This window comes from Rhinolophus hipposideros (genome assembly GCF_964194185.1).
Source record: "Rhinolophus hipposideros genome assembly, chromosome: 9".
Classification (NCBI taxonomy): Eukaryota; Metazoa; Chordata; class Mammalia; order Chiroptera; family Rhinolophidae; genus Rhinolophus; species Rhinolophus hipposideros.
Window position 1 is genome coordinate 8,461,354 of NC_138055.1, and position 25,927 is coordinate 8,487,280.

General features: G+C 44.4%; 1 protein-coding gene across 1 annotated transcript in view; it reads left to right on the forward strand.

The window, feature by feature from the left end:
• The window catches only part of FAM227A (family with sequence similarity 227 member A), a 45,033-nt gene that overhangs the window by 10,238 nt on the left and 8,868 nt on the right, over positions 1–25,927 (forward strand). The window contains exons 5-14 of the mRNA XM_081060505.1: positions 467–613; positions 2,497–2,598; positions 3,142–3,246; positions 5,118–5,241; positions 6,002–6,109; positions 16,132–16,223; positions 21,410–21,585; positions 23,236–23,412; positions 25,550–25,641; positions 25,748–25,888. Coding sequence (XP_080916631.1) covers positions 467–613; positions 2,497–2,598; positions 3,142–3,246; positions 5,118–5,241; positions 6,002–6,109; positions 16,132–16,223; positions 21,410–21,585; positions 23,236–23,412; positions 25,550–25,592 — 1,074 coding nt within the window. The 3' untranslated portion in view covers positions 25,593–25,641; positions 25,748–25,888. The remainder of the gene's footprint in view (positions 1–466; positions 614–2,496; positions 2,599–3,141; positions 3,247–5,117; positions 5,242–6,001; positions 6,110–16,131; positions 16,224–21,409; positions 21,586–23,235; positions 23,413–25,549; positions 25,642–25,747; positions 25,889–25,927) is intronic.

Here is a 25,927-nt window from a genome sequence, read left to right on the forward strand (position 1 = left end):
CGAAGGCTGTCGGTTCGATTCCCACATGGGCCAGTGGGAATTAAATTATTCCCACATGGGCCAGTGGTTAATTAAATTATTGCACATCTTAACAGGATACATTATTTTAAATGATAAATTTGAAGACAGTGTAGCAGTGTGAAAAATCTAAAATTAAGTGGCTAGAGCAGGATATTAAAGTGTGTGTGTGTGTGTGTGTGTGTGTGTGTGTGTATTGTAAAATGACTGAAGTTACATCTACCTGTTTGTATACCTGTGCTCAAAGCGTGAATGGGAAAATAGAAATAATGTCAAAGGTGTTTTGCTCAGTAGGGGTGCTGGGATCATAAATGCACCCTCATTTTTTCCAACATTCTGTAAGGTTGTTATATTGTCTTCATGCTAAAAAGGGGAAGATATCCTATTGTCTTACCCTGTCAAAATGATGGACTCCATTTTCATATTCTTCTTCTTTTTTTTGCTTCAGAAAATAGCAGATAAAAATCTGCTGGCAGAGCTGTACCAGTACCCACAGTTTAACAGCTCTAGGCCAAACAAGCTTCCCAATGGGGTGGACTTCTGTGATATGGTTGGCAATGTGGTTCGGTCTGAAAGAAATCCCCTCACTGGCAAGGTAAGGAAAGACCAAGCAGCTCACCTCTGTGATGCCCAACTGTGGGCCCAGCTGTTCCCAGTGTTACAGTCACCCACATGGCAATAGCAGCTGTCCTAGTTTTACATCCCAGGAAACCGAGAGTTCAGACAATTGAGTGAGTCACTGAGTTTGCAAGTGACCGAGCTGAGCTTAGACCTCAAGCCCACGTTCCCTCCAAAACCTAGAGTCTTTCTACCAGAGCGCTGGTCTCCAGACTGTTTTGATCATGTGTCCTATTAGCAAAACAATGAGTACACACCCTCACGACATGTTTCCTTAACAATGCTATACATGTTCTGTTGTTAGTCACTGCGCTGTATGTTGATGAACTTAATTTCTTTTTTTCTTAATAAAACATTAGTTAGAATATTTTCTTTCCATGCCCATGGTACGCCTTGGGGTGAGTTACCCACTTGGAGAGCAGTGCACACTGGGTTCCTTAGGAAGGAAGGAAGGGCATATTTGAAAGCCCAGAAGAACCTGTGTGCATATGTGAGACAACGGTGGCCACTCAGGACGTGGGGATAGTTGTGAGGAGGAGTGGGAGGGCAGGAAGCAGCCCTACAGTTGTGCCCCATCACCCTACATGATTTCACAACCACTCCAGTGTTCCCAAAGCAGCTCTGGTCATTGTTCCCTCAGCTCCTAACTGGTCACCCTGCCATTCCTGGGACCCTGCTTCTCAGTCTCTTCTACCTGTACTTTTCACTGTTGCTTGTTTCACCCACAGTCCCCCTACTATCTCTGTTTTTCTTTCTCTCCTCCTCTTTCCTTCTCCCCCTCTTTCCCATCCCTCTTTCCTTCCCTCCCTTCTCTCTTCTTCATAATTTCTCCCTGCTGCCTTTGCTCTACCTAGGTCTCTAGTTCCGTCTGTCTCATTCCTCTGTGTCTTGCATTCAGACTTCCTAAGAGTGATGATGTGTTTGGACCAGTCGCTGCCCAGTATGCCATTGGTGTTTGCAGAAGTTCCAGTGCCAGGCTCCAGCACATCCTGCAGTCTATGAGTAGACAGCTGCCTTTCACCGGGTGCTGGTCTCTGGGCCAGGCAGTGGTCAGCCTGGGCTGGGGTACCTGATGCCCTGCTTTCCTCAGTGGAGACGCAGAGAGCAGCCTCACATTATCTCCAGGGCAATCTGAACAGATGTTCACCACATCGCCATTTACGATAGCAAGGAACCGGGAGGCAGTGCATTTCCGTGGTGAAGGAGCTCTCTGGGCTCTGGTTTCTTCTGCTGCAAAATAGGGATAACAACCATCTCTACCTTGAAGAATTATTGTAAAATTAAATACGATGTGTGTATCCAAGCGCTTAGCACAGTGCTTGGTAAGTCATACTCGTAAGTTCTCAAAAAATGGTATTTTTTTTATTATCAGTGCTATCAGAAACAGTTTAATGATTAATAATAGAATAATACTGCAGTGATTTTATATATATATATATATATATATATAGTGGCTCTGCCACTTGCTCACTCTATTACTTTGGGCAAGTGACTTCAGTCCTTGATTTCCTCTTCTGTGAAATGGAGATAATAACGCATGCCTCATATGATTCTTACAAGGGTTAAAAGAGAACATGTAAAAACACCTGGCAAGGCACATAGTCAGCACTCACTAAAAGGTTAGGTGTTTTTTCTGTGTGTGTGTGTGTTTTTAAAGTCGACTTCAAAGTATGTTAACTCCAAAGGTGACTGGTGGAAAGATGGTGTGATTAATAACAATAAGCAGGCGTGGGACACGGAAGGAGGACAGGAAGGTTCTGAGTGGAGATGGAATATGAATCTATCTGTGGCGCCAGGTGCATTTTTAAAAAAAGAATAACAACAGCAACAATAATAATGTGAATTTTGTTTCTTTTCAAGTCTTTCTGTTCGGATAAAGAATTAGAGAAGTTTCTCTCTTCTCCTTCTCTAGCAGCCATATGGCTGGATAGCTTCTGGTGGGTCTTTCATGAAAGGTACCAGGTAAATGCAAATCTGATTGCTTCTCTCCTTGCTTACGTTATTTTTCTATGGCACAAATTGTAACCTCTAACGTGGGCTATAAGACGTTCTGATTCCCTGGACCGCCCTGCAACGTCCTTTGTCACCCCATCTTTCCTCCCTGCCCCCCACAAGCCTCGCCCTATACCCGCTTGCTGACTGTATTACTTTGGGCAAGTGACTTCCGCTCTCTGGTCCTCTCTCTTAGCCATTTCCCAATGTCTTGCAGCTCCCCTGAGCTGTAGGAACTGGTCCATGTCCCATGTCTGGGGAAGGACAGGGCCGAGAGTAAAGTCAGGGCCTCCCGGTGCACAGTTAGGGTGCTTTCTTCAACACTCCCTCTCGATGTTCATGTTTTATAAATCCTATGAAACAAATTTCTATGTTACTTCCTAAATAACATGAGGTTAAATGTCTTGAGAATAAAATTTCTAAAAATGTAAGACATACGTATTTAAGAATCTCAGCTCTTGGCTGTTTCAGCAGGGACTGTAGTAATCCCTTCTCCATTTTTATTCCTGGCAGCCAAACAGGGAAATCCAGAATAAGTTGTTCGACCGGATATCCCTACACTACGCTTTTCTTTTGTTTCGTGAATCCAGGTCCCACTATGAAGAGGCTATTTTAAAGGTGAGCATTAACCACTGTTTAGGAAAAAACTCACATGAGATAGCTACTCACTTCTAAGCCAATGGCATACACTTAACTTTCTTTCCATAAGGGAGTGATTAGAAAGTTGTGATATATCCACACTGACTTATAAAGCAGCAGTTAGGAAAAATGAGATAGGTCTATATATACTGATTGGGAAAATGTAAAGCTATATTTTAAGAGAAAAACAAAGCAATGTATACAACTCTATGTTTAAAAAATATACATGTATATGTACATATGTATGTGTGCCTATGAATAGAAAAAGTCTGAAAAAATATTTACCAAACTGTTAGTCAATGGTTATGTTATATTCTGGGGAATAAGGTTATAAGAGACTTCCTTTTCTATTTTATATATTCCTGTAGTATTTAAATAAGCCTATAATTTTAAAATTAAAAGTATGAATATACGTACATACTCTTTATGAGTGTATGTATATAGGTACCAGAAGGATTGCTAGAAGAAAATATAAGTGAATATTTACATGGTTTGGGAGTGGGGAATGATTTGTAAAATATTGCCCCAAGGAAATAACTGTAAAGGAAAAGACTGATCAATTTAATTATATAAATTTTAAAAAAATTACTACAAAGTTAAAAGGCAAATGAGAAACTAAACAGAATACCAGTACTATATGTGTATGTCACACAACATAAAGAACTCTTACAAATCAATAAGAAAAAATGAAACACCCCATAGACCAATGAACAAAGCACACATAAACTAGAAATTCACCAGGGAAGAAATACAAATAAGAAAATGTTCATTCTTAACAATAATAAAAAATATGAATTAAAACAATAATAATTTGATGTCCCTTCTTACCTGTCAGAGAGCATAGATTAAAAAGTATAATTCCCAATGTCGTTGAGGATATAGGGAAATGGCACTCTGACAGTGTGAGTGGAAAGTAAATTGATACAATTATGCTGAAAGGCACTTATGTGACCGCTTAACAAGTCACTTAGGATTTCTGTGCCTCAGTTTCATCATCCATAAAATGGGGATAATAATGCCTCTCTCACTGAGTTGTCCTAAGGCTTAAAGAAGATGATGTTTGTAAGGCATCTGACATACTGCCCAGCACAGGATAGCTTCCAATACATTACTATAATTAGTAGTATAATACTATCTTCTGTAAAACATAATCTAATATACAGGAAAAGCTGCTTTTATTCACGCGTGCATTCACCCATTCAACAATTTTGACTGCCTACTACTATGTGCCAGACAATGACATAGTTTAATAAATAAAAATAATTATTAAGCATAATTTTTAATGCAGTCTTGGCAACAAGACAATATCCACCAATAAGGGGTGGTTAAGTAAATTTTGATATGCCCACTCAGTACAATATTATGAAAACTTGGGGGAAGTGCTTATGTTATCATTTAAATACATAAAGCCAGATATAAATGTATAATTTGCGCTCAACCATAGTTAAGAAACAACGATACCACCTGTGCACAGACAAAACCCAGTAAGTAGTACTTACTAATATTATCTCCGGGAGATAGCAAGATGGGTCTGTCAAATGCATCCTGTTACCTTCAGGACTGCTATTTGGCCGGGTTGCAGAAGGGGCCACACCATACGCCATGTATCGACAGAGTTGCTGGGGGAGGGCTTGCTGGCCTAGCGTAGCATAATGCTTGAGGAGCTTTCCCCAGGTAGGTTAAGGAGTCCACCAGGCTGTGGGGCAGCTGCAGAGGAAAATTGCTCCCCTAATCAACCAGAAGGCAGTATGATGTCAGAGAATTTTATCACAGGTCCTTTCTGATGTCAGGGGCTCTTTTCCGGGGGTAGAAATGTCCGGAAGGTTGTCTGAGTTCTGCTTGTCCCCCAGAGATTGCCATCACTTCTGAGTAAAGGCCTGTACACAAGCTTCTGTTGCTGCTTCCCACAGTCCTGGTTCAACACAGATGAATTCAAGTCTGACCTCTGTAACACGATGAGCCGGTGGATGTCAGGTAAGAGGTGCTTCTTTGTCCTGGGGTAAGCAATTCTGGAAACACCTTTTCCACCTGAGCCTGGGGGTGTGATTGTTTGCCATCACACCCCTTTAACTGAGGCAGTCGTCCTTTTCTCTTCTCGATATTAAAGAAAGTAAAGCGGTTAGAGCCCCAACGAGCACCCTTTTTCCTGCTTCCTCAAAACCCTTCTCAGACACGCCTTGTCCTCTCCTCGTCCCCAGCTGCACCTGCAGGGAGCAGGATTGAGCACATCAAACCATCAAATTAAGTAGAGTGAACTCATTTCTGGTACTTAGCTAAGTGGGATTCTCTGTTGAACAAAATTTACGAAGTACCTATTTATTATGTGCCAGGTCCAACACTCCGCCCTGGAGGTGCAAAGGTAAATGAAACCTCCCCTCAGCAAGCTTCTGGTCCAGTGAAGGCAGAGGCGACAGACAGGACAGACAGGCAGCGCCTTTGCACCTGCACAGCGAGCCACAGGCTCACCCATCGTGGTGTCATTTGGTCCTCACACCCACACTGTCACTCGGGCAGGGGGGGCATACCGTCTCCATTGTCCAGATGAAGAAACCAAAGCCTCCTAGAGAGGAAGTGACAGCCAGGAGCGCGAGGCTGGTGTGGGGTGGAGACAGTGCCCGCTGGAAGCCCCGCCTCCCGAGGACCATCGGGGCATCTCAGAGGCCTCTGTCTTCCATTTGTCGTCTCCTGTTCTCCTTTACAGAAGTTTTCATTATCACTCTTGACTCCCTCTTAGGTATATATCCTTGCCCACAGAATTATAACAGTTGGGACTACTCAGAACTGGATCCAGAGAGATTCCGGAGACAAGAATTAATGTTGCAGAGAAGAAAACTGATAAAGGGTAAGGTACCACTTATGGACTTCTGCCCCCTTTGCCCCGGCCACACCCAGACACCATCTAGTTGGGGCAGGGAAAGGCCAGGTTCTTGCTCACGTACCCCCAAACTAGCCAACACAATGACTGAAATGTGAATACTTCCGAACCATGGTTAGAGTCGGGGTGGGATTTTCCATTCTAATAGTAGATGCCAGTTGCTGAGTGTCTGCTATGTGCCAGGTACCATGCTAAGCTCTTTATCCTTTTTAGTTAATCCTCACAACGAGCAGCTGAAGGGCCCACTGCCACCTCCTCAGATGAGGCAACCTGCCCAAGGCCACTTTCTTACTGCGCTCAGCAGACAGTCGAGGACGGTGTGCCAGGCACTGGGCTAAATAAACAGTAGGCACGTGGCCCCGCTATGCAGTCTAATGGGAAGCTCAGGCAACACAGTTCCACTGCAGCGGATCAGGCGCTGGGACAGGGCATGAACAGCGTGGGGAGGGGCCCCCGTTCAGCCCTGAGTGCGTCAGGAAGTGGCACGTAAGCTACAGTTGGAAGGGTGTGTGTTTTAGGCTGGGCAGGGGAGGACTACTGTTTTAGGCAGAGGGACCAGCGTGTGATAAGCCCCAGAGGCTGAGCGGCCCAGAGGTATTTCTCATGGCAGCAGTGGGAGGACTGGGCTGGAGGACCAGCCTGTGGGGCGCCAGGATTCAGGCTCAGACTGTGAAATCAGAGAACACACTGGGGTTTAGCTGGGGAATGTCTGTCCAGTTTCATGGGGTACCCCAGGGATGCAGTGAAGCTCTGTCTTTCACGGGGGCAGACAGCACCTGTCTAATCAAACCCTTTAGTAACATCCAGGACCCTTTGGGGAGGAGGGAGAGAGGAATGAGGAGACTGGTTTTTCTCTTAAATGTGGTGAAAACAATTCACATTGTCAGAGTATGAGCCTGAGTACATAGCTATAGTTGGATTAGCAATACAAATAATGCTAATCATACTGACTTGTTCTCTGCACCAGCCGCTGCCTGACTTGCATTGTTTTGTTTCATCCTCCCCAACCTTAGGAGAGATCCTATTATTTCCACCGTATGGCAGGAATTGAGGTGCAGAGACATTCAGGTGCCCGAGGTTTCCCAGCACAATTGGGGAGCCAGGATTTTGCCCAGACAGGCTCACCAACCTGGTGCTTTTGTCAGTCTTTGGCCTCTCTGTCCAGTGAAACCGTTCTCCTCCCCTTAATCTAATGTCCTCAGGGAAAGGAAGGGCACCCAGCAGAAAGGAGGGACCCCTTACGAGGCAGTGCTGTCTCAGGAGATGAGCTTCCTGTGTCTGGAGGGGCCCTGGTAGAGCTGCTAGCACATTGCCTGAAAGGTTGTGGCTTGGGTGGGAGCTTGGGTGAGCTTGGGTGAGACTCTCTTTCTGAATGCTGGGAATCTGCAGTTGGGGGGCAGCGTAAGCCAGGGTGGGGAAACTGTGCCCAAGACTTCTCTCAAGCATAGTAGTTCCCTTGGAGCACTCCCAAGCCTCACGGCTGTGATTTATTACAGCGAAAGCACACAAAGGGAAAAGGTGCATCGGGCAAAGTCCAGGAAAACCAGGCACAAGCTCCCCTGAGTCCTCTCTCAGGGAGTCACACAGGTCGTGCTTAGTCCTCCAGCAAGGAGTTGTGCCAACACGTGTGAAGTGTTGCCTACCAGGCAAGCTCATTAGAGACTCAGTCCGCCGGGTTTCTATTGGGGTCTGATCACATAGGTGCCCCCTGCCTGGCATATTCCAAATTCCAGATTCCTAGAAGGAACTCAGGTGTTCTGTGTAAACCATATTGTTTACACAAATGGTTTAGGCACAGTGAGCCACTACACTGCTGAAACCCACATTCCCAGGTACCAGCCGAGGGCCAGCCTTATAAGCAGGACTCTTCAAGGACAGCCATCAGGACTGCTATGTTAACACTTTCCTGCATAGTTGTGAAGATGGATATGAGGCCATAAGGCCACAAGGAAGTCAGAAATGCCCTTCAGCTCAGTAGGTCAGGCCAGGAGGACGCTGGAGCTGGGGTGGGTTCCAGATTCAAAGCACCTTTAAGCACCTAGCAGCCAGCATTTGCAGATATTCCACTTAGAACTCGGAAGTCAAGAGGAGGATTGGGTTTGGGGAGAAAGGCCACGAGTTTGATCTTAGACGCGATAAATTAGAGGAAACGATGGACCATCCAGGTGGAGATGACCAAGACGCCACTGGAGATGCAGTCAGGAGAGAAGTCAGGGCTGGGCTCTCAGTTGGGGGTTTATTAAAGTAGACGTGTTTGCTGACATTATCTCTAGATGGAAATATCAAAGGAGGGAGAAGAGAAGGGGGCTGGGGTCAGAGCCTTGGAGACCTACATGCTGGAGGTGGAAGAAAGGACCCAGAGAGGCAGGAGGAACCCAGAAACACTGGGGCCCTGGAGGCCAGAGGGGGCTGTACTGAGGGATGGTCAGTGATGCCAGCGGCTGCAGACAGGACCACAGAGCGAGGCCTAGGAAGGAGCCTTGGAATTGTGTGGTTAGGTTGCTGTGATCTTTTCTGTATATCAGCTTTATTGAAATGTAATTCACATAATATACAATTTACCCTTTGAAAGTATATAATTCGGTGGTTGTTAGTATATTCACAAAGTTGTACAGCCATCACCACTATCTCATTCCAAAAACATTCTCATCACCCCCAAAAGAAACCTTGTCGCTGAACTTTGAGAGAGCTGTTTCCATCAGGTGGTAGAAGGTAGGACCCAGATTTCAGGGAAAGTGAGGCAGAAATGACAACAGAGTGTGTGGCTCATTCTGAAAGCCTCAGCCTGACAGAGCAAGCTGTGCTGGAGGAGTTAGCAGGGTTGGTGGTGGGAGAGCCACCCTTGGTTAAACAGACAGTATCCTTCTGAGGTACCAGCAGAAAAGAGCAGAGAGAACGGGTGGGGAGGAGCGCCAGGTGGTTCTGGTTGGCTTCCTGGATGAGGAGGCAGGCTGCTCCATTGTGGTTCCCGTGCTGTGGCAAAGACTTGCTGCTCAAAGTGTGGTCCAGGGACCAGCAGCATCAGCATCTCTCTAGATGGACTACGTCAGAGGCTGCAGGTTTCCAAGGTGCTCCAGGGAGCCATAAGCACATTCCCGTTTGAGAAGCCCGGGTCCAGGAATACCCGACAGCCTTAGAGGAGCGTACGGGTGCGGTGATGGGCTGGGAATCAGAATAGCCACCCCTTCCTCACAGCCAGGCGCTGCTGTGTGCTCCCTTGCTACACTTTCACAGTTACTGGCCCATTGAATAGGGTTGCATTCCCCGTGGTCATCATGGACACACGGGAATTGCAAAGTGAAGAACATCTGACCTGTAAGTTGTCTTCCAACTTAATGACATTTCAATGAATGCTAAATGTAATACCTTATGAGGTTGCTAGATTGGTGCTTTTTTAAAGCGTTCGATCCAACATTTTTTCATTTCAGTGTTTCTGGGTTCTGAGTTTTTTGGTTTTACTTTAGAAGTCAGTACTCTTTTTTAACCCCGTGTGGATCGAGTGCTTGTCCTGCCCACTGGGCTCTGCATACATTATTTCCTTTAATTGCTCATCAGCCCTGTGAGTTAGTTAGTGGTCACACCTTTTAACAGGATCAGAGAGGTTAGGTAACTTGCCCAAGGTCACTCATAAGTGGTCCTCTTGCTGCTGTTTTTGCCTCCAGGGACGGGGCTGTCTCAAGGCTCCTGATCTGTAGTGTCGTCCCCAGGATAAGAAGGAACCAAAGAACAACTCCTCTTCCTCACTTCTGCCATATGCCAGTATCCCCCAAATCTCCGTACCCTGGTCTCCTGGAACTCACACCGGTCTATGCAACTGCTCTCTTGGCCTCCCTGGGAGGATCTCAGCTTACAAAGGGATGGGGACAGTGCCGATTCCCAGCCCCCGACATCAGTGGCTCCTGGCTGACTGCAGTGGCCTCTTCTGGGCTCCTTCCCTTTATTCTGAGCCCCAGCCTGGTCTCCACACAGCGACTAGAGTGACTTTGTACAGACACACATCAGATGAGGTTGTTCCCTGCTTAAAACATTCAATAGTTTCTCCAGTACACTTCCAATGAAATCCAGACTCCTTAGCCTGACTTGATTGCCCTGCAAAATCTGGCCACCACCTTTCTCTCCAGCCTCCTCACATCCATTCCCTCCCTTGGCACCAGGTATCCACCCACTGGCCTTCCTTCTGCCTCTTGGGCACCCCAAGCCTACGCCCAGGGGGCCTTTGCATGCTGTCACTTTTGCCTAAAATGCACTTTCCTCAGAGTCCCGAGGGAATCGCTGGCTCCTTGTTTTTCAGTTTCCAGGTTCAGATTCCAGTTTCATTGCCTGACTCCCCAGCCACCATCATCGCATTACCTGTTATAATTGTATAGTGCCGATCGCAGTCTGCTTTTCTTCCTGTGAGAGTTATGGAGTGTTTAGCGTCTGTCTCCTTCTATTAGAATGTAAACGCCACGAGAACAGGACCTCTGTTTCTTTATTGCTTTTCTATCGCCAGCTCCTAGAATAGACCTAGCACAAAGAAGGCACTCGACAAATATCTCTTGACTTCATGCATGAGCTCACCTATGTAAACTGTTGCACTTAGCATATGACAGTGCTCTATAAATGTCAGTCACCCAAAAATATAGACAAAGCAGGCACTGCGGAGGGATAGCTGTCACTCAGAGGCCAAGAGCAAAATATTATTTAATGTTTTTGCACTGCCTGTCACAACTACATAAAACAAATGCATTTTCATTGCACTCAAATATGTAAAACCTCTGACAGTTATATCAGAAACCCAGCTAAGAGATTCCATTTTCTGCCCTAGGAATAGAAATAATAAAAAGCTTTGCAACCCTGAAAGCAGCTGAAGTTCTACTGAGCAAACCAGGATGGAGGGAGTAAATGAATGTCATGGTGGGGACAGAGCCCCTCTCGTCTTTAGCAGACACACTTTCCCAGCTATTCAAGGAAATAATTGGTTGTGTTCAAACTGGGCTTGTCAATGGCAACAATCCATCCGAGAGTCCGTCCGCGCAGAGCAACGAGTTGCAGTTACTTCAAGTCTCTGACCTGTGGTCTACCTTCTTGTGCTTAGTGTTGGGTTTTGCACAGTAGGAATGAAAAAGCATCTGGCTGGCTGGCTTGTGCTATGAGGCCCAGCTATATATTATAATATAAATAAGGGCTCTTACCTATGAGAGACTGGGTTGCCATTCATTCATTTAATAAATAATAGATGTATGGCTTAAGCAGATGAATGGTGCCATTTACTGAGATGGAAAGTGTAAAGTTTAGGGTGGGGGGAAGCTATCAGGAGTCCAGTTTTGAACTGGTTAACTTTAAGATGCCTGTGAGAAGTGCAAATGGAGATGTTACATAGGTAGCTAATATACAAGATGAAACTTCAGAGGAGAGGTCTGGATTATAGAAGGAACTATTTCTGCCCAAGTTTTACATATCTGTGACAAAATGAAAACGAGGAACTAGGAGAGAATGAGCACCATGGAGCCACATTCAAAGGCAGAAACCACACTAGGCTTGGTTCAGAAGACTGAAATTTCTATCTAGGTGAGGCCACCTATCAGGTATATAGCTTTGAGCAAATTGGAGCCTCTGTGTTCTTATCTGCAAAATGGGCATAATGACTGGTATTGATTCTTATAGATTCAGTCTAGGGATAGGTGATGCCCCATAGATTGTTGTCTAGTCATGTCCTGTCAGAATGTTTATTCACTTTAACCGGAATTTCCCCAAATTCTAGAGCATGGGGACAGAGAGGGTCAATAACAATACTGATGCAATTTCCTCCCGCTCGTGCCCATCCCTGCTAACGCCCACCCGTCTCCCAGACATGTCTGGGCATCCCCAGATTGAATCTCATATTGGCTCCAAAACAGGCTCCCCTGCAACTCTGTCCCATCACAGCTGAGCCCTCAGCTGGCGAATCTGAGCAGCAGGGTGACCACGTGGGGTAGAACGGTTCCATCTCCTCTGTGCTGTGGTGGGGAGGGGACTCCAGAGCCATCTTAGTTTACGTCCCACTGCGATGACAGTCACCTTACCTCACACTCAGTGTGGTTGCTGGTCACAACATGGGAAAAGTACTTTGAAGAGTCCACCATGTGTGCATTTTTTTGTATGTATCCTCTGTAGTCCTTACAACATTCGAGGTAGGTGACGATTACCTTTATTTGGCAAAAGAAGAAATAGAGGTGAATCACTTGCCCCAGGCCATACAGCTGACTTCTGCTAACGTCAGGATGCTGCCAGTCTGAGCTCTTTCTGCAGCATCATGTTGCCTCCAACCAGTAGGAGGGTCTAATAACTTAAGCCAAGCCAGTCTCCTTGCATTTATTCTCTGCGCCACTACAGAGCTCTCTGAGGCCTGTGAAGAATGAGTGTGGGGCTTCATTGAGCCTTGGAAGTGTTTTCTCTCTAACAAACCCCAGTAACCACTTCAACTCTATACACAGCAGTAGCTGTCAGACAACCAGCTGCGTGGTGTGTGGGAAGTCCTGTCCTCTTTCTTCTTCCCATTCAAATATTTATGTACAAACAAAGTGGTGGTTGTTGAGGCTGGTAGACTGCTCATCTTGGTGGGACATCTGTTTGACATTGCTACACTCCTTAAAGACAGAACAAAAGTGTCTTCTCTCCTTGGAAGTCCTCCAGCTCACCCCTTGAGATGGAATCAAGTGTTTCCCACTCCGCCTCCTCTGATACTCTGCTCGTACCGCTTCTGACCAATGATTACTGTTCTGCATTATCTGCTGTTCCCCGTCGTCTGTAGAAAGAGAACCGCTGATGTTTATCTGAGTATGGACATGGCCAGATAAAAGATTACATTTCCTAGCCTTTCCTACATCCATGTGTGACCATGTGACTAAGCTCCAGTTAATTCGAGATATAAGGGATGGGCGATGTGGCAGTTTCTGGGTGCCTTCCTTAAGAAAACAACTCACGTGAATCATTTGCCTCTTTGCCCTTTCCTCCATTCTGCTGCCTGGCACGTGAATGTGATGACTGACGCTCTAGCTGCCATCTTGGACCCTAAGAACAAGGGTCTTTTCTTAGGAAAGGTGAGCTGGGAGAAGTTGGAGTCCCTAAGGACTTCCCATTAGCAGAAGTACGATCTAAGTCCTGGATTGTCTACCTTCAGACTGTTATGTAGGAGAAAAATTTCTACCTAGTTTGAGCCACTGTTATTTCGAGTCTCTGTCACTCACATACAAACCTAATCCTAACTTACATTGCCTCTTAACAAATATATGATACTTTTCACACCTTAGCATAATTATTTATTTACTGTTCTCCTGCTAGACTGGAAGCTCCTCTGGGCAGGGACTAGGTTTCAGGGTCTGCCCAATGCCAGACACATTAGTTGCTCAATGAAATGTTTACTGAAGGAGGTGTGGTGAGTGATTGTATAAACCACTGAAGCTGGGTTCGTGGAGCCTTCACATGAGCAGCCTCTCATGTACTTTGCATGCATTAGCTGGCTTCATCCTCAGAAGACCCCTGTGAGGAAACCAAGGCTATCAAGAGGCTCGATGTCTTGCCCAAGATCACCAGCTGTTGAGTGACAGGGCTGGGAGTGGAACCCTGGTCTGCCTTAGTCCCCACCCTACGTGTTTCTGTATCAGCCACTTCTTTCCACCGTGCTCCCGGGATGGAGGGCTCAGTGGTCAAGCTGAGCCCGAAAGCTCTCCCTCGACAAGAGCCGTCAGCAACATCTGGGAAGAAGCATGTGTTCCTCTCACCACCAGTTTCACTAAATTGGTTCATTTTTTTCCTCTCCCCTGGAGTCTATGAGTGTAAATTCAAATAACGAGAGAGACTCTTTATCCAAGAATTCAGACGATAGCTCACAAATACAGAATACCACGAAAGGGACACTAACTACCTAAAGGGAATGTAGGCTTTTGGCTCAGTTATTGTCTCCAAAGCCCTCATTTCTTGGGTTTGTTTGAACATAATTTGCCACCCTAGTTTTACACTTATGGTTCTAGCCTGGGCTTTGGTACCAAATAATACAGGTAACCCCCGTATAACACAGTTGTTAGGTTCCTAAAAAGTGCCATCTTATGTGAATCCGTGTTATATGAAACAAAGAACTAGTACAAAAAAGAGGGTTAGGTTCCAAATATTTAAAAAAATACTATTATGTTTTTATAATTAAGAGAAATATCTTTATTAAAGCAATTTTCACCAAAAGTATAACATATTAATATGTATTATAATCTTTTCTTCATCATCACTACTAAGCACCATTAACTGAGGGAGTTTTCATTTTGGCAAGATATCTTCATCCTCTGAACTTAATACTCCACGAACAAAATGGATTTAAAATTCTAATACATTTTAATATTCTGCAGTCAAATCTGATACGACATCCACGCGCGAATGAAAAATTTCAAATGACAAAAAAAAAAAAAATTTCAAATGACATATCTTTTGCTCTTAAAAGCTCGTATTACGTTCCGTGTTGTTCAGGGATTTCCCTAATTTCGAATGAGATTATTTTTGCTTGTAAAAGCTCTTATTACGCTCCACGTTGTTTGGGGATTTCTCTAATTCTCAAACCGTGTTAGAGCGAAAATGTGTTAGTATAGAAGTGCCGTGTTATATGGGGGGTACCTATGAGTGAAAGTAATTGTCTTTTCAGTTCAACAAGCTCTGGTTAAGTTCTACCTTTGTAATGATGAGTTCAGCACAGTGCAAATATCTGTGGGAAAGAGAAGTTGTTGGCAATGAAAGAAAATATCGTATTTTGCTGTGTATAATGTGCACCCACATTTTTGGCCCCAACTTTTGGGGGGAAAAATCTGTCATTTTAATTTTTTAATTCAAGTTTTTATTTGTTTACATTTAGGTACTTGATTTTTTGTATTATAAAGGAATTTTAGCATTTATTTTTTAACATATTATGGTACAAGAAATTTGATGTACCAGTAAAAAATTTACAAATCATAGAAGGCCAAGAACTCTTCACCATTGTAAGTTCATCATAAGTTCAACAAAACCGATGATTGTATTCCAGAGTATTATTTTGCAAATGGATATCGTTATTGATTTCTAGAGTTACACTTTTAACTCATAAGACTAAATACGAGCACTAAAAACATTTATATAGATACAGAATTAGTACTACCATTTATAATGCGCGTAATTATTATTCCCTCACCAATTTGGGCAAAAGGTGCACATCATATACACGGCAAAATACAGTAAATCTGACATGATTACTGCTCCCCTCCCCATCAGAAACCAGCATTTATTGAGGTAGGAACTGGTTTGTGCCTGGGTGTTAACATATAAAAGTGACCGAGTGCGTACCCGGAGAGGTCAATCCCATTGAAAGAGAAGTTTGTTATTCACAGTTCTAGAAACTGAGAGGCATGGCCTGCTATGCAGGGTCATGAGAGGAAACACCGGTGTCAGTCAGGAGGCAGAAAGGGGCAAGGGGCCCGCACAGGCCACAGCCTTTATTGGGATTTCCTGGGGAAAGACAAGGCATGACAGGGTAAACAGCTTTGGATTGGCTAGTTTGAGTTATTCTGGCGGGCTTTGGGGTATAGAGGCTGTGATCATTCTGTAACCTGTAGAGAATTCTGTCATGGAACCTGGGCTAGTGTGACACTTACTATTTACATGTCTTTTTTGTTCTCACTAAACTATGTGTTCCTTGAAGATAGTCCATTCCCAGCACGTAGTGGGCCTGGCACATAGTACATACTCAGTAAATGTTTGTTGGCTAGAGGGATAGAAGGATCGATAGGTAGATTAATAAATGGACAAATCTATGGCCATAGGTGTACATGTGGATAAAAGCAAGTGAAACTGTATGAATTTATCCAAACTACTTCCTCTTGTATCTCCCAATGATCTGAATACAACCAGGCACTTTCACACAAATAGGAAGCTGAGATCTGCCATACGCTCTCTCTTACCCCAGCTGACAAGCTCCAATGATCTTTTTTTGTGTGTGGCTAATATTGTATTGACAGGCGATTATTGTCAGACTTCGATCTTGAAGAAAAGTGCACAACAAATCAAGTGGATATCAAAAGCAAGATATGAGATTATGTTTCCTGAGAAGGTGAGCACATAATTAGAAATTTAATAGTAGAGATGATTTTAAAGCGGCTAGGAGATAGGCATAAGTTGAATGAAAATTTTCTCTGGATTCCTCCAAGGATTCAAATGACTTGCTTGAAACTCGGGAGCCTGGGTGTAGTGGAAAGAGAGCCCTGAGTCTCAGTTTTCTATTCTATAAACTGGAGACAGTCATTCTAAGGTTTACCCCAAGTAGTGGTGATAATTAACATAATCAAAATACATGTCTGGCACGATACGAAGCCTGTGCACGCAGTCTATTTTGTTTAACTGTCACAATCCTGAGATAATTACGCCTGCTATTCTTCAGTTTATTAGTGAGGAAATGGTGCTCAGAGCAAGTAACTAATTCGTCCAAGTTCACAAAACAAGTAAGTGATAAAGGCAAGACTTAACACGCAGGCCTGTCTGACTCTGAGCCTGAGCTCTTCACCGCCGAGCTTGGCCAGCAGCACAGTCCCCAAAACTAGAGAGGCACTGAATTATGTGTGTTCTCTCCTCTTCTGCTCCCCTCCCCCTAATCTTCCCTCACAAACCTACATGCTGGGTAGTTTCCGTCAATGGCACCTTCAGTTTTGTGTAGTGAGGAGAGCCCCTTAGGATCCAGGACAAGGCAAGAGGTTTTGGGCTCTCCCAAGACACCAACTAGCAAAGGAGTCAGGCCATAGAATGTGGGCCAGTACAGCAAGTGTTGTAGATTTCTTGAACCTTCTTCATTTCTCCATATTCACTCCTGCTGCCTATTTCCCTAAGCATTTCGCATGAAACTTTAGAGGAGGAGCAGGGCATGGTGGGATAAAAACAGACAGATGTGGGTTCAGATCTTGGTGCTGCACCGCTTCAGCTGTGTTACTTGTGCAAGTTGTTTCCCTTTTCTGACCTATAAAATTGGGGAAATGAGGCCCAGCAGTGTTATTATGATGCCATTTTTATTGTTGAATTTTACTTTTGGAATAAAGTCAATATGCGCATATAGAAAGGTTTGGAGGATACACAGAAAAGTATTAACAGATTTATTCCTAGGAAGTGGGGATGGAGGAGACTTTTATCTTTTCTTTCTTTATTTCTACATTGTATTAATTTTTCACAATGAACATGAATTTATTTTGTTAAAAACCAATAAGCGTTTTATTCTCAGAGATAGCAGAAAAAATGATAGCTAAATGTCAAAATAAAGAATTTTTAAAAAAGAAGTTCTATTGGCCCAGAACAAGAAAGAGGATGGTCCCACTTTAGGTCGTCCTACCTAACATGTGTCCAGAGACAGGGACCAAACTGAAAATCATGTCTAGGAGTTACTGAAGGCCCTGAAGATGTTTAAGTTGGAAAAGCAAGACTTAGAGATGCCAGGGTCCCCCTCAAATATTTTAAGGACTGTTACTTAACACGTGTTTTGGAGGAAGATGGGTTGGAATTACCGAAGTCAGATTTTTATCTAGGGTGAGAAAGAACTTCCTAAGAGCCGAAGTTGCCACTTAAACCAGCTGTGCCCTCTGGCTCTGCTGTAGACCATCTGCTGGTCCTTGTTCCAGCTCAGGCTCTCAAACTGAGCCCTCCCTCTTGCCAGGTCTCCGATGCCAACCCCTTCCCTCCACCTCCTCCCCTGCTTTCTCCCTGCCTCTTGAATCTGATGTTCTCGGACTTCTCTTGCCCAGTGGCCCGTCTTTGCCCGGTGCTGTGGCTCTGAGCCAGCCCCATCCGTATACCCACAGCCCCTCCCCTGCCTCCCTCCTGGGAGTAGAAATCAGATGCTTACCAACAATGGAGCTGGATGTTTCAGGAGGTAGTATATTCCTTGTTAACAAAGTTAACAAAGTTAACAAAGGAAGCCAAAACGAACACTTACCTGTTGTGAATATAATTGAAAGGGTGTGTATCAACTGGGATTCTTTGCTTACAAGTAACAAAATCTATCTCTGGCCAATGTGAGCAAAACCCGGAAGAACACCACCGAGTTGCTGGAAAGTCTGAAAACCAATCCAGGGACCAGAAGAAGAATGAAGGCCATTGTAACCCTCAAGCCATCTCTTCAAAGTGACGTCTTTGGAATGGATAAACCCCCACATGTTTTCAGCCTATATTTCACCCTACTCAAGATTCAAAATCTCAGGAGCAGGAGTTTTCATTGACTGAGATTGTTCCAGGTGCCCTGGCTTCAACTGGGTGAATGAGAAGAAGGTGCTGGCTGGCACAGCCTGTGAAGGCCTCTGTGGACCCCTTCTGAGGCCCTCGTGGGGGAGCAAGACATTTGACTTAAAGCCCCCTCAAGCCCAAATGCTGTAGAGGGCGGGTAAACCCCAAACAGACAAGACTTGGAAGTTGTTAAGAACTGAGAATGGATACTGGGCAGCCAAAGAACAACTCTTCGGATAAACATGGAGCTAGGTTAGCGGATCCTAGTCCACTTGGGATTTTTCTAGACTTGGAAACCTTTTTTTTTTTTTTTTTTTTTTTTAACTAAGCAAGTTTACTAAAACAAAATGACTGCTATCTGCCATCACCATCATTTCACAACAAAAGGTCATTAACATAAAAAAGTAGAAAAGACAATCTCAGAATAAAAGAGAGTCCTAAAAGTGAATACATTTACTTTATGTTAGATGTATTCTAATGTATTTTTCCTTTCCCCCCTCGTTTCCCTGGAGACCAGTGAACACAGACTAGCCCCCATTTGGGGCTGGGGTTTTAGGACTCATTGGATTAAATGATCTGTAGGTTCCTTACTAACCCCACATTTCTGTAATCCGAGTGGGATCTTGCTGTAGAATGCTGTTTCTCAGTTGGGGGTGTTTCTCAGTTGGGGGTGACCCCTAGGAGACACTTGGCCATGTCAGGTTGTCGCAAGTGGGGAGGCTGGAGTACTACTGGCATCCAGCAGGTAGAGACCAGGGGTGCTGCTCAACCTCCTATAATGCACAGGACAGTCTCCCACAGCAAAGAATTACCTGGCCCCCAATGTCAACATACTGAGGTGGAGAGACTCTGCTGTAGACGGAAGAAATCGCATTAAGCAATTAAAACGGATGGGATTAGAGAATAGTGTGGTTAGGTGCTGTTGCAGCCTTCATTCATGAGACAGAATTATTGTTGGGTTAAACTATCACCGCTTCTTCAAAATAAAAGGTATTGTTTCTTTCAACATAAAAGGAGTACATAATCATTATTGTCATTTTTGGAAAAAGACAGAGGAATATAGGGAAGGAATGCAGATCACTCCTGGCTCCAGCCTATTCTCTTTCCTGATCTATTTCCTCTTGGTTGTCGATTATCATCTGAAATATAGTGCGTCCCAACAGGCCTCTTGATTCTCCCACTCTGCATTCTCTCTGTTCCTCCCAAGGTCTTGCCTCCTCAGCAACTGGCACCTAAACCTTTGGAGTCATCCGTGACTCCTCTTTCTCGCACCCACATTGAGTCCATCAGCAAATCCTGCCAGTTCTGCTTTCATAATATATTGCAAGTTCAATCACTTCTAACCCTTCTCCCAACTGCTTGGTCCCAGCCCCAGTAGCTCCCCCAACCTCTGCAGAGGCCTCCTCGCTGCTCTTCTCAGGTCCACTCTTACCCACTGCAGTCAGTCATTCCTCTACATGTCCGTCAAAGAGATCTTTAGAAAAAAAATCAATCAGATTATGTTGTACTTGGATCAGAACCTTCCAGTGGCTTCCATCACACTGAGAAAAGATCTTAACTCCTTCCCCTGGCCTAGTGCCCTCGCTCCCTCTTCAGTTTCATCATTTATTCTCCATCTGAGCCACACAGGCCTTGTTTTTGTCCCCCAGCCACACCAAGCTCTTGTTTGCCTCAGAGTCTCTTGCACTTGCTGTCCCCTTTGCCTGGGATATCACACTGATGGTCCTCCCATCATTTGGATCTGCCTGGATCTCTCCTCGCCAGGGCAGCCCTCCCTGACCATCCCACGGAAGACTCCGCTACTCCCCAGTCCCCTTCGCACCACCCTTCACCCCTGACCTTCCGATTCTTATCTGGAGCGCTTTATAATATCATGTGATGCTTTTATTTTATTGATTTGTTTCTTGTTTCTCTCTCAACTATAATGCAGCCTCCGTGAGGGCTGGGATTTGTCTTATTCTCGCTGAGTCTTCAGCGCCTCGAACAGTATGTATACATAGTATGAGGTCTGACAATTAAGTTTGCAAACTTGTTGCAACGATGTTGCTAACCTTTTTTGATATCAGAGGGATTATTCATTATGAATTTGTACCAACTGGACAGTTAACCAAGTTTACTACGTGGAAGTGCTGAAAAGTCTGTGTGCAAAAGTTAGATGACCTGAATTTTTCACCAATTCATGGCGGTTGCATCACAACAATGTACCAGCTCACACCGCACTGTCTGTGAGGAAGTTTTTAGCCAGTAAACAAATAATTGTATTGGAACACCCTCCCTACTCACCTGCTCTGGCCCCCAATGGCTTATTTCTTTACCCGAAGATAAAGGAAATGTTGAAAGGAAGACATTTTGATGACATTCAGGACATCAAGGGTAATATGACGACAGCTCTGATGGCCATTCCAGAAAAAGAGTTCCAAAACTGCTTTGAAGGGTGGACTAAGCGCGGGCGTCAGTGCATATCTTCCCAAGGGGAATACTTCGAAGGTGACCGTAGTGATATTCAGTAGCGAGGTACGTAGCACTTTTTCTAGGACGAATTCACGAACTTAATTGTCAGACCTCGTTGTCACCCAGTAAATATTTGTTGAACTGTAAACATTTTGGTACCTATGCTTCCAGTCTCTCATCTGTTATTTCAACCAAATTATTTCATATAATTACATTTATTTCACATAAAATATATATTATTTACCAAATTTTGCATCATTATTATTTTATTTCACTATTATACCTGAAACGGTATTTTAGTACCAACTCTTCATAAACATTTCAGTAGTGGCATAGTATTCCTTTGGGTAGAGATATTAATATCTTCTTGAATTTAGGTTATTCTAATCTTTTGTTATAGTAAAAATCTCTATAATAAATATTTTAGTGCCTAACATGTTTTTCTTTATTTTGGGTAATTTCCTTAGGACAGCATCCTAAAACTGGAGTTACCGGATCAAAGGACATGAGTATCTTTACATGTCATAATGCATGCTGTAAAAATGACAACATCCTTAATTTTTTCCTTCTCTCTTTCCCGCTCAGTCTCACCCTGCCTGCAAAAGCCCTGAGATAACTTCAAACCTCTTCAACCTTTATGGGAAAAGCCCTCTGATTGTGTACTTCCTCCAGAACTATGTCACCCTGCGGCAACATGGCCAAGACGTGTTGATGGTCAGGAGGGAGAAAACCAAGACCATCCCATATCCTTTCCTCCATGAGTGGGGCACACATTACTCCAGGTCATTGCTTCCTGCTCCCGGAAGCGAGGATGAGGGAGGGGACTCCAGCCCTCAGCACAGCGCCTGGCACATAGCAGCAAGGGTGCTCATGTTGGTTCCACGTCTGCCTCAGAGGCTGCCTGTGTGGCACCCTGGGCAAGTCGAATTTCCCGGTGTGCAACATGTCTTCCCAGCTACCAGAATGAATGGGCTCACTAGGTACTCTGACATACTTTGCAACTCAGTAATGCCTCCCAGATGCTCACTGACCCCAGAGTATGTATTGAACAGGACTTTTGCTGTCTAGGTGTGTGTTTCTTCTAACACCCTCTCACATACACCCCCTCCCGCAGACACATCAGCAAATTCCTGGCCCCTTTGGCATTTATCCAAAGATTTGGTAAACAGCTCAGCTCTTTAGAAAACAAGTGTGACATGTTGGTGTCCTGAGTCTTAGCTGTTTACCACAGAGGGTCCAAACACGGATTCAGATAGATGTGGAGCCAAGAACCCACTCAACCGCTTACCAGCTCAATCATCTAAGTTCCAGCTTCTCTCTCAGCCTCATTTTTTCATGTCTAAAATGGGGATGACAGTACCTGCCTCATAGGCCTGTTTTGCAGAGTACACAATCGAGGCAAAGGCTTAGCATAGCACCTGGCAGGAGACGTGTGCCTGAATGGTGCCTACCTGCACGTAGCTCTCCTCAGGAGGAGCTTTCGTAATGAACTAGTAGGACTTGTAACTCCTACCCTATAGCGCTTCATGGCCACAAACCTATTTATGTGTCTATAGGCAGAGAGTAACAACTCACAATTCATGGTGCTTTATTGATGATAAAATGCTTTTCCTTATATCACCTCATTGTTCTGTAAAGACAGTGGAGTGGAGTGGAAGGAGTGTGGGCTGGGTATACACAGCCTTGGATATGAGTCCCAGCTCAGCAACCCACTGGCCTTAAGATCTCATGTGCACAGCTTAACCTCTGCACTCAATATCCTCATCACCGCCTTCCTAAAATAAGGGCAATGATACCAAACCAATAGTGTTACAGCCAGAATGAAGTGGTATACAGCTGGTGCTAAATAAATAATACCTATCATTGTTATTAACATCATCTAAGGTTGGGATGATCGTCCCTACTCTATAGATGAGGAACTGGAGACATAGAGGATGAAATATCTTGTTTGAGTTCCGGCCCCTTGTGATGAGTGTAGTTGAGATTCTGACCCATCCAGAAGGGGTGGAGCGGGTTGGGGGAAGCGGAGAGAATTTTTTTGACATACAAACAAACATGAGATAGAGAATGAGGGTCTGGGCCTGAAAGGAAAGGAAAGTGGGAATCTCTTCCTATTCACCACTGTGATAATAGAGTAGGAATTGTAGATGACCGTCTAAAGTAAGCATTCCCTAGCCCTTCCTTCAGCAGGAAGAGAGAAAGTCTTTATAAAAAGATAAGGAATGGCCTTGCCATGGAAAGGACAGCCTCTTTCCAAAGCAGGCCATGGTCAAAGAGCAGGAAGAGTCATTTCCTGCTGGGACTTCTGCTATCTCGTCCAGAAACATAGGTAAGTTTCTCCGCTCTGCCATCTCCTCCTCCCTCCTCCCTTCACTAGTAATGCTGACAGTCAATACCAACTGACTGGGTAGGGTTTTCCTTGACCATGAAACCACTGAGTCCAGCCTGACCTACGCTGACGTCATCAGCATGACCCTGAACAACATGAAGAAGCGGAGGGGTATCCTCCAGCAGTTGAACCAGCACTATGGGAGTGAATGGAATTATTTTGATAAGTACCTAAAAGAACTGCAAGACAACTTCCTCAGGTATTTAAGAGGCTTTAGGGAAATGGCATTGTTTCAGCCTTGGTCTACTGGAGCACATCATCGTAATTTTTAATTGGAGGGCCTAGCCCTGTAACGTCTATAGCATGTTCAGCTTTCTTGTGGTCAGAATGTAACCTCCATAGTAACAGAGACCAGATTTTTATTTTATTCCAATATAATTGGGTTTTAGATGATATGAAGGAATTCTTTTTATTGGTGTGTTCCTTTTTAAAAAAAGATAATAGTTTTGTAGTTATGTTATTTTTTAAAAGAGTCATGTCTTAAAGAGATAATAATGAAGTATTTATGGATGAAATGACATCATGTCTAGGATTTGCTTTAAAATAACCCACTTGGGGTAGGGATGGGGGAACAAAAGGAGTAATATATGAGTCAAGATTGACCTTATGTTGATACCTATTGAAGCTAAATAATGAGTAAATGGTGTTAATTATACTATTTTCTTTACTTTTATATATAAGTGAGTTCTGAGCCCTGGTCCTCAAACTTGTCTGGGGGCCGAGCACCCACAATTCAAAATGCTTTCTGAAGAACTCTATGAAATGTTTCGGCATAGGATGTAAATTTTATATAGTATTATAACATTTGAGTTTCTTTCTTTCTGTAATGGTGGACATAGGACAAAAGGTGACACACACTGATGTGGAATTTACTTTTTGGCGGGCCAGGGCTCTCTCGGGACATGAGTTACCACTTCCCTGATATAACACGTCAGTTAGGAGCACTAACTGGCATTCAATAAATGGCATTGAAGTTGGACAGACCGGAGCTACAGTGACAGCTCTCTCCCTCTGTGTAAATTAGGTCCATCAGTGAGCCCTTGGGAGGCGTGGATGCCATTTACATGGCAGGGACACTCACGGTCGTACTCACGTAGTTGTATGGGTGAAAGGAGATGTCTAGCTCAGTACCTGGCTCAAAGGAAGTACCCAGCAGATGACGGCTGCTAGAGACAAGACTTGCAAGTCCGCTGTACCATGAACACTGCAGGGTCCAAAGCAGCACAAGGGCTTGGATTTGAAAAGTTTGCAGTTGGGGAGGCCTAGAGCAGTCCCCCTGAGAAAAGGAAATCCAGCAGCTATTTTGCAGGGTGTCTGCTCCAAGTGGGGGAAGAGCCGTGTTTGCACATGCAGATGGAGCGATAGCTCAATGAAGGAGCAGGGTCTGCTGCTGCTGGAGAGCTCGTTTTCTTGTGAGTTCTGAGCCCTGAGTCCTGAGTCCTCGAACTTGTGTGGCCGCAGAGTACCCACAATTTAAAATGCTTTTTGGAGAACTCCATGAAATGTTTTAACATAGGATTGTCATACAAGCTAGAGATGCTTTTCCTAGAAGAAAATATGAGCCTAAGACATGTTTAGTCTTCACCATCTCAAGAAATGACAACATTGAAAACATTATCAAGGAGTTACATCCAAGTTTTTCATAACAAGGACAATGGGCCATTTGCTTTTTTGTCTCTCCATTGCAACCAGAAGCAGGCTCCAAAGAGTTAAGAAAAGGTTGTGGCAGAAGATCCCAAATGTGAGAATGTTGTGTCAACACAGTTTTTCTCAAAGACTCCCACTGTGGCTTCGGCCACACTGAATCCTAGTTTTTACATACCAGGCTTTCTACATCTAGCCTACCACAGCAGAGAAGTATATGACAGCATCTTCCTTCCTTAAATATATACACATATTGCTATTTTGTCTCCCTTGAATGACCATAGCCTGTTTCCTCATTGAGTAATGTCCACTCACGTTTCAAAAGTCAGCTTGTATATTACCCAATTCAGCATTCCCATGGTGTACCCCAAACTTATCTAAACACACTCCACTGAAAACCTCCTGTAATAACACCAGCAGCAGCCGTCACCACTTATTGAGCACTTCCTGTATACTAGACACAGTGCTAAGCACCTGTGTGCCATGTTGAGATGAGTACACTGGCATAGAGAGGTGAAGTAATTTGCCCAAGGTCACACAGGAAGTGGCAGAGCCCCAACTTGACTTCAACTGGCCCTCAAAGCTCGTGCTCCAGCTTTTTTTCAGGTTGTGGATCTCCTCACCTGTGTTCCTAATTTGAACATGTGTTCCTTGAGTTCAGGAACCACCCTTATTCCTCTCTGTGTCCCCAGGGCTGGTATGACCTCTGGCACACGGCAAGGGCTTGGTGACTGAGTTACTGCTGTGTGGTCAGCTCTGCTTCAGTCAGCTGCTCTTGACAGAGGTAATAAATGAATTTGTAAATATTTGCCTCTCTTGAACCTAGGAGAGAAAAGACCATGCTGCCTCTTTAGTCTTTTTCCCTATATGTCTTTGTGATTTCCCTACAGGGACGTGAAGAATATCGACCAGAGAGAAACAGATAGAAGAAAGGCAAACCACGTGGTCATCCAACCTTCAACCGTCATCGAGGAATTCCCTGAAAAGAAATCTACAGAAATCCATCAGAGGGAGACTGGGTTTCTTTTAAGGTTTGTTTTTAAAAAGACCGTGGGAAAAGTAGAGCTGTG